The sequence below is a fragment of the Lolium perenne genome, chromosome 3 (assembly GCF_019359855.2).
Source record: "Lolium perenne isolate Kyuss_39 chromosome 3, Kyuss_2.0, whole genome shotgun sequence".
Taxonomy (NCBI): Eukaryota; Viridiplantae; Streptophyta; class Magnoliopsida; order Poales; family Poaceae; genus Lolium; species Lolium perenne.
The window spans coordinates 65,232,909-65,242,442 of record NC_067246.2 but is presented as its reverse complement, the minus strand read 5'-3'; the positions used below and the strand labels follow the sequence as shown (position 1 = coordinate 65,242,442).

At 43.3% G+C, this 9,534-nt stretch overlaps 1 protein-coding gene across 1 annotated transcript; it reads left to right on the top strand.

The window, feature by feature from the left end:
- Nucleotides 1-2,248: 2,248 nt before the first annotated feature.
- On the top strand, nucleotides 2,249-7,190 carry LOC127341652 (uncharacterized). Its single transcript, XM_051367523.2, has 10 exons — nucleotides 2,249-3,011; nucleotides 3,119-3,316; nucleotides 4,818-4,925; nucleotides 5,018-5,059; nucleotides 5,153-5,248; nucleotides 5,336-5,428; nucleotides 5,555-5,662; nucleotides 5,757-5,789; nucleotides 5,872-5,922; nucleotides 6,008-7,190. The coding sequence occupies exons 1-10, from the start codon at nucleotides 2,442-2,444 to the stop codon at nucleotides 6,098-6,100; spliced, it is 1,392 nt and encodes a 463-aa protein (XP_051223483.1). The 5' UTR covers nucleotides 2,249-2,441; the 3' UTR covers nucleotides 6,101-7,190.
- Nucleotides 7,191-9,534: the final 2,344 nt, after the last annotated feature.

Below are 9,534 nucleotides of genomic sequence, written 5' to 3'. Positions count from 1 at the left end.
GAGGAGGGAGCTAAGAGATGGATTGGCACGAGGTCAGTAGGGGACCCGTGTCAATTCTAGCTGATGCGCGGACGACCCAAAGGCGGAGGTTCGCCATCAAAGTTTGGAACAACTCCATTGGGGAGGCTGAGGTTTGTCTGAAAACCCTTTCGTTACGCTCCTTCCAAACGCACCACCAGACGAGTGGGAAACACGTGGAGGTTGTTTGCAGTTGTGACTCTGCCAATTCTTTCCCCGCAAGGTTTTGTTGTTGCGGAACTTTAGTAATGGCCTGCGGATTAAATTGGCATTGGTCAATCATATGTCCTGTTTGGCTGAAAGTTATGGGCTGTAAGCCTGCAAACCGATAGTTCATGGCGGCATATCACCGGTCTGAATATTATCATTGTAGGTTCTATCCATGGATGTATTTTCGTTTCCACTGTGGCATTGCTGGTGACAAACTGAAACCGGGAAACAGTTCATGTGAAACCTTCATGCCCTTGTTGTGGATTCCTACCAGAAATACACGATTGAAGTGTGAGAGTTGCATGGATATTGAATGTATGATTCATCTCTATCTTCTCATGTATATATTACATGGTGCACTAGCCTGATCTTTTTCACTTTTGTCTTCTGTTTTAGCCGATTGATTCATGGGGTTGAGAGAATTTGAAAAGTTGTTTTATTTGAGTTGTTGGAGGGAACCAATTTGCAATCTTATGTTCATTCTCATACGAGAAAGGCTAGAATATATTCAACGCCTGATTGAAGTAGCATCGTCTAGTCAATTAGAGTAAACTAGATGGGAATTCACGCTTTCGCCGCGTCGCATGCATAGCTTTCCAATACATCGCGGCTGATGCGGGAGACTACTTATGAGGATAGGTGTGCGTCAATTAGTGCCCGTATTACATACACAACAAATATTAATGGTAATTCCTAGATATACTATAGGCTGTAATTGATGACATGTTCAACATTTCATCTAAATTATTATTATCAATTGCATTTCGTAAGAGATATTGTTATCACGGAGACATCATTGTTTGCTTTCAACACTGAATCTTTTTTTCCATATGAAAGTTATAAGCCAAAAAATAGATTTTTAGAATCAATAAGCATATGCACCTTGTACATTATTATAAGTCGGCACATATACTTGTTTTCTCATACATGTCTGGCGAAGTAACTAACATTTGTAATGAACAAATTTTAGTCTGCTATGGTGATCCCTTTCCTTTTCAAGGCAATGGTTACACTTGCAAACTTCACCGGCTCTCCTGCCACAGACGGTTGAAGGACTAAAAAAAGTTACAAAGAATCACTACCGAGAGTTTAAACAACAACATAAATTGAAAAGGAAATAAGATGAAATTTCTAGTATAATAGCTTCAGACGTAAATTGAAAAGGAAATAAGACAAATTATGTAGCATGATAGCTTCACATGCAAGAGTACTCAAATTGCACCCAAAGGATTTGCAAGCTTCCAATCTAGACAACTAAAAACAAGAGACTTGCGTGCAAAACACACACCTGTAAATGTCTCACATTAATTGTTGGGCAGTAAATTTATTTGTTACCAAGCCCTACCTGCGTTGTGTGGGCCGCATAATACCGATAGTAGTACTAAGGCTAAATATTTTAGAAATTGGTAAATTCATAACTACACATAATATTTGCTATGGTACCCCAGAGTATAATTTTTAGTATGAATTTTTCTTTCAAGTCCTCTTTTCATGTCTACCGAGGTAGTGTTGGCACTTGGAGAAAAATGGAAATAAAGATAGATCATGTCTAGAAACGGGAACAAAAAATAGGCCTTCAAATAACAACCACTGTTTCTTAAACCGACCATCCAATTGAGTGAGTACGGAACAATGGTTCAGAATTTCGAGAAGTGCATGGCACAAACCATTCCATCCAGGCATCCACATAAATCTAAATCATAACTGTATATTCCTATGGAATGAAACCAACTTGAACAAACCTTCAGATCAAGTACGCAATTACTACATAGTTCTGTTGCAATTACCTACAGCCAGATCGATCGTATTGTTGGAGGGATGGAGACGGTTGCCGTCACCACTTGTAGCAGATCGACCCAAGTGCGCCAGCCGCCGACGGACAGGGAACGTAGGGAATGTGCGGGATTAACGCGCAACGTAAATCGTGGGAAGCAAAACACGCATCGGCCCGATAGATGGAAACGAGATGGACGACACTAGATGGGTCTGAATGTCTGATGATTTCGATTCCCATCGGATGATCGGACTCTGATAGGAGTGTTTATACCAAAACAAAAACAAAAACAAAAAAGAATAGTAATGCGGAAGGGAGAGCCTCTCCTAAATTGCTCCACTCGTCTCCTAATTAAGACGAAACCCTAGCGGCCGAATTCGCGATCCCCTCCCGTCTCCGTCACAACGACTCCACCCCTGTGATCGTCGATCAGATACCGATGCCGCAGAAGAGGCGCCGCCGACGCCGGAGGCCTCTTCAAGAAGGGCTCTCCCGCCGGCGCCTTGACGAAGATGGCGCATCGTTGTCTGAATCCCTTGTCGATTGGGATAGCAGTAGCCTTGATGAAGATGGCGCATCCGACGATCTTGTTATGTCCTCAACAGAGCCAAGGTACCATCAGATCATAACCTCGCGCCTCGCCCAATTGCAGTTACCAGACAGCGCCGACATCTCGGACCTGGACGGTTGTTCAAACCTCCCTTCCAGTGAGATCCTCGAAGCCCTCACTCCTAAATCTTTCCACGATGATGATTTGCGAGCTGCTCTGCTGGAATACCAGTGCCAGAATTTATTGAGCGAGATCCGCGGACCAGATTTCATGGGACTAGACACGGAGGATTCTGGAGAATCTGAACCGGACGATCTTACCCGGGACGAGAAATTCACGAGAGCCCGTGAAGTGCTTGTGGCTCGCATGCCTGACATTGATACTTATACTCGGCTGGACCAAGAGCAGACCAACAAGGTCTATTTCAAGCATGCACTCTATCGCATCAGAGCTGCCCTGGTTAGTCTCTCTCCCATATCAATGCTCCTATCTGTCTACTATAATCTATCATATAACATATATACATAAATTATCATGCCTCTCATGTACATACTCCATCTGCTTAGTTGTTGAAAGGAAAGCCGGTTGACGAGCTGGATGACGCTGCGTTGGAACGCAAGTACCCTGCGGAGCTTATCGTGGAGAAAGACTGCTTTTGTCATTACGTAACAGATGGCTATTTTGGTTGGGACTTCGACTCCGACCTCTTAGGTCACAAAAAGTACTTGACTGACTACCAGCGGCTAGTCCTTTTAAATGGTGATGTAAGTATATATGTGCATTCACTATTTTTATTCTTTTTCAGCAATGCATCTACGTTTAATTTCTATACTCATGCAGTTGGTACTTCTGTTTTTTCTTTTGACCACCCATTCAAGATTGCAGAGTCTAGTTAGGCAGGAACTTAATTTATTGATGGGCTGGAATCTGGAACACTACTTGGTAAGGCCGGGACTTAATTTATCAGCCAAGAAGCAAGATGCATGTCCACCAAAAGAGAATAAGCAAAGACGGTCGCATCATTATGCAGTATTATGGTGTAGATCATAAGAAAAGGGGGTTCACATCTCACGTAACAGTTAAAATAAATATTAATTGGGTGACCCGTGAGTAGCCCATGGGCACATTCTCCCTACTCATGACTAATGGGGTCGCCCATGGCTACCACCCGTGGGTGAAAAACAAACCCATACCATGCCCATTCGGGTCGGGTTCCCATAGGCAGACGAACCCATAGGTCAAACTGCCGGGCTGAATGCGTGGTAGCAAGAATTTGTCTGTCAAAGCATGTACGGTTAAGGAAATAGTAATGTAACTTCTCCTTGTAGCATGACTGGATAGTCTCACAGTTTAAAGGGCATGGAGTTCTCGGAGAAAGTTGACACTAAAACCAAGAAATTGCAGCACTTGGTGAGTAAGCACACAGAAGAATATGGATGCTTCCAATGAATTGCTGTAGAATATGATAATATGTGCAATCTACAATAGATAGAAAGGCAGACCTTTTTTTTTCTCGAGGCAGGCAAAATCAGCATGGTCTTCTAACTAAAAATAAACAGAGATTAATTACAATCCTTCCTTGGAAGGAACAAGTCCTAAACTTCAATTGGGACATGATATAGGTTGCTCCCAGAATACAATTGATATCCGTTTTTTGTACTATTTTTTTCCGTTTGAATGGGTGGTATCAAATATGTGTTCCATTTGCCTTGCATAGCTTGTACAGTTAAGGAAATAGTAATGTAACTTCTCCTTCTAGTAGCATGACTTTAAGTGAACACAACCTCTCAGTTTAAGGGGCATGGGTTTCTTGGAGACACTCAACCACTAAAACTAAGAAAATTGCAGCATTTGGACATTAAGCACACATATTAGAATGTGTCCTTGAAATAAATTTTGCTAAATATAATACTATGTGTAATATACAATAAATAGAAAAAATCAGACCTTTTTTCGAGGCAGGCTAGTCCATCGTATTTCAAATGATAAAGAAACAGAATTTAATTTACAATTGTTCTTTACAAGGAGCAAGTCTCAAAACCCCAATGGGCTGCATGCTTCTCCCAGAATACAATTAGTATCCCTTTTTTTTGTATGTATAAACACATTTTGCCCTTTTTCCGAGCCCCCCCCTGTTATTTTAATTTTCTTGAATGGTATAAGTACTCCAATCAATAATCTCAAGAACGCCCTGTTCGATTGTGACCAATGCTTGTGGTACTCAGAACAGCTCTACTTATGTCGGTTTCATCTGTTTTGGTGCAGGGTGGCGATGAGTATACAGATTGGAAAAAATACCGAGCCTTTTATAGCACCCCTGAAGCTGATAGAGATTATCTCCAGTACTGGGAAATGATTGGGAAGAAAATTAAAGTATGCCCAGTGCAACGATCAGCTAGTTCAAGTTTAAGAAACCTTTTTCAGTATTTTTGTTTCTTTGGACTAACGATGTTTGCTCTTGACAGTGGCTTAAAAAGTATGTGCTGCCACATGAGTCTTCTTATGAGGTAAACATGTGCGACCTCTCAAAACCATGGAATCGTAAGGAATCTCTATATACACACTGTAACAGCACAATAAATTTTCTGTTCTATTATTAGTGGGATAAAGTTCATTCGAAAGCTGGTATCCAAGCAGTTAGAATCGCTGCTGAGTTTCCCCATATGACTATGGAACTAGCAGCTGTTGGTTTCAACGTAAGATTCCTTTGTCCCTTGCTCATTTTGATGGTCAGCCCTAGTTATGGTTGTGATTAACAATTGCATTCTTTTGATTCAATTCAGGAGTATATATTGAATACACGCACATATGTTATGTCTGTGAAAGATCTTGATGGTATCTTTTATGATATTTGGAGGCTTCATGTGGGTAATCAGGTCAGCCACGGTACTATCATTTTCAGAATTCAACATTGTTATTATACTGAATGTGTTTTGTGAATGCTTTCTCTCTACTTATGCTTGGCAATGTTGTTTTATTCTTACTTGGACAATGTTTATCAGGGTTTCAGTGATGCTCTCAGGCAAGTTTATGGTGAGAGATTGTCTCCAGCACAGAACCGCAATATGGAGTATGGGCTGAAGTTTGGCCATTCCAGAATGGATATACTAGTGTGTTTTATTCCACACATGTTGTATATGTGATTTCATTTTTTTGTGTGGCTATAATCACTTTTTAAAATACTCTGCTCTTCTTTCATTGTAGTTTCGTCAGTGCACGGAAGGCCTTACTAAGGATGTAAGTACAGTCTGGTGTGGTCTATCAGCCACTGGTATGTATTATATTAACGTGTGATGATGTCTTTCTTTTGTGTCTCTAGGTTCCAAAATCTAGAGCCCGGGAGCTGATTGCACAGGAAATTCGTTGGAGGGTATGTTGAGTGGCAAAACAACATTCTAACCACTTGCAGTTTTGTATGTGTAGCTTAATTATTATTTCCATTTTTCCATTTTCAGTATGGGTTTGCTGGAACGTATGAGCAGTATGCCAGGAAGAAGCTGAAGATTGCAGAACTGTTAGGATTGATTCCCAGGGATAAGATGGTGTAACTACGTAGTTTGTGTGTTGCTGGGTGATTCTCTTTTGATCTCTTGACACTGATTCTGGAAAGATAAAGATTTCAGGCTCCTAGGAACGTCTCTTAGAGCATCTCCACCAACGACTCCAATAGTCACTCCGGGCATAACACCCGATACCTGAATCCCGAACCTGAAATTTCCAAACCCGAACCTGAAAAACCCGAGAATGTATTCGGGAAGGTATTTCGAGAACACCTGAATTTATTTCCAGCAATTCAGGCTTGTACTTCCAGCACCCGAATATCCCGAGTATCCCGAAACAACAAAGCCCACCCCATCAAAAAAGCACAACCCATCAAATCCCAAGCAAGGTGGAGGTTCGACGTTGTTTTTGGGCCACACCGGCTCTCCCTACAAGTAGCTGCCGATTTTGGAGCCCAATACAAGCGTCGGCAAACCCGTGTTGGTTCCTATGCTTGGGGGTGGGGTGGGAATCGCGCACACCAATCGTCCCGCCACTTCAGATTTCAGCCCTTTGGTCATGTCTAGTAGCCACATAGGAAAACTCTACAACTATTCCCCCGAAATTCCCCCTCTTGCTCGCCACTCCATTATCATCGGCTCTCCTGTTTGTGCCCGGCCAGAGCACGCCCTCGACCTCGCTGCCATCGGCAGCATGACTTCGAAAAAGAAGGTGTCGATGAAGGAGAAGCCACACAAAGTCCCACTGAAGAAGAAGTCAACGAAGCTACGTGAAGCCCCGTTGAAGGAGAAGTCAGAGAGCATGTTGGAGGACGACTTGTAGGAGCACCGCAACCGGTGCGCCATCACCACGACGGACCGAAAACATCACTTGGCCGGCGAGGCCACCGCTGCGGAGGCGGCGGCTTAAGTCTGCCTCAGCCTAGGAGGCACTCAATCCGAAGGTCTGCCTAGCCTAGTCATGTGTGGGATGGCTCTCATCTTAGATTGACTTTTAGAAGGAACTTTAACCGATCTTTGATGAATTGGAGGGTTTAGCCTCAAGTATTTATCTTAGTGAGAACTGTGATGGCCTCATGTGGCAATACACTGAAAATAGGGGTTCCTCTACTACAACCTTGTATAAAATCAATAATTTTGGTGGTGCAGTTCTTGTTTTCATTCCTTCTGGTTGGCAACTTCACATCCCACCAAGGATTCAAATATTCCTTTGGCTCCTTGCACAAGATAGACAAATGAACATAAATAACCTAATGAAAAGGAATTTGAATAAAACCTGAAGATTTCACTTTTTGCTCTAAGGTAGAAATAGTGCACCATCTGTTTTTTGGCTGCATCGTAGCTAGACAGGTTTGGCCAATTATTCTTTTTCAAAATGGAGGCAAAGCTTTGCCTCATCTCATTAATTAAAGAGAAGTTTTATACGAAACCTTTTCATGGCCTAGGACACCATACAAAACAACACAAACCTAATCTTGCCCCCGCGGTAACCTAATAGCGCGCTACCACCTTAATTTTAGCTAGAATTATGGATAGAAAGGTTGAAATGTGGTGAAAAACCCTAGCGTTCCTCTCATTTCAAATTTTCGTTTAGCCAGCCATTTCCTCTTTCTTTAAACTCCCTGTTGGAGACTCCAATAAATTTCTTGCTGGGTTTTGGATTTCTAACAAGAAACATGCTATGGTTTCTGTGGGGTATCTAGAAAGTTAGAAACGACGAGATTTTTAATGTTCGGCCATGGATGAAGGAGCAAGGTTGAAGAATGATGCTTTATTCGGTCAAAAGTTGGAGACTCATATTCAAGGAGTGTATACTGGAGATGGTGAAAAGCTTCTGCCCATACACCTCGAAGATCCTTCGAGCCCAAACGCCCCTGGAATGTAACGACCTACATCCTGGGTGGATGACCCTGTGCCAAAGAAGCTCGTTGGGCCTGGTACATAGAAAACACCAAGAACTGTCCTAAGTTTGTTCTTCTCTTGATCGCTTCGCCCGGAGCCTGAGCTCATGTTTGATGCACCGAGAGCTTCTATAACAAAATGCAGGTGGAGTCGCTTTAGGTCTCTCGTTTCAAGTTTCTGAAAACTTCTGCGGCCGGAATTGGATGATTTTGGTAACCTGGCTATAGGCCTGCTAATTGAGTTTGTAGTAAGTTTGGCTGCCAAACCGCTTGTTCTGAACCTGTTCACGGGGTTCCGTTCTGAAATGGAACTGAGAGCATCTTCGACTTGCCCAAAGCATCCTCGAAAGCGATTTGGGGTGCGTTCGACACTTGATCGCGCACAACCTTGCGCTTCAAAGACCAATTCAGTCTGGTGCGGTCCAATACATTGTTCGATGCCCCTGCCCTTTCCCGCTACATAGGGGTCATTGCGGGGGCACCGAACGCAACTAAAAGCAACGTGGGTAAATCTGACAGCGATCAAAGCTGACGCCTTCCTCACCTTTCTTTCATGATGTGCCTTCCTTCCCGCCTCTCGCAACTCTCTTGTTGCCGCTCAAATTGTCGGCCAATCTGACGGAATATTTCTCATGCGTCTCAATCCAGTGCGCACCTCATTGCCCAGCCATCCATCTCGCCGCCAGTTGTTCACCGACTCTACCCCGAGCGCAATGGCTTCTCTGGGTGCCCACGCGCACTGAAGATGTTCAGACGTTCTTCTGGTAAACGCTGCTGGTCATGGTTCGTGCCTCCCTTGCCGACGATGATTTCTAATGATATTTTTTCTCGTGGACATGAATAGCGACGACGAGATGATTCAACAAATGATGTAGGATGAGGAAGGCCTCGAAGCTGACGTTTGGGAGCACCTATTATCAGTTGCCTTCAAAAAAGTGCTTGATGACGCTGAGCGGAGGAAAAAGGAGCAACGCCGTGGAGGTTAAAACAAGAAAAAAAGTCCAAGCTGCGGCAGAGGTTGGCCGGAGGGACAACACATGCCAACAATTTTTGAAGGCGTTATAAGATGAGCAATGACGTGTTCATGGAAATCCTTCATGGTGTGAGAGAGTACGACAATTACTTCAAGCTGAAGCACAATGCCATTGGCACGGCTTATTTCTCGTCGATCCAGGAGTGTAGAGCTCCCATGGGGATGTTTGCATATGGATCCCCTACCAACTCACATGACGACTACCTTCGCATGAGTGAGTCCACTGGCATCGAATACATGTATAGGTGTCGTGGTGGAAAAGTTTGGCAAATACTATTTGAGAGGCCAAATGAAGCAACTAAGATCATGACACGAAATGCACCGAGACAATTTCCTAGGATGCTTGGAAGCATCAATTGCATGCACTGGTGATGGAAGACCTGTCTGTTTACTTGTCATAGTTTGTACAAAGGGCATCATGGATCCTGCAATAATGTTGTATTAGAAGCTCTGGCAGATCATGACATGCGGATTTGGCATTCTTTCATTGGCATGGCTTCATCGCACAATAACATCAATGTGCTGCAGCGCTCTCTAGTGTTTGCGAA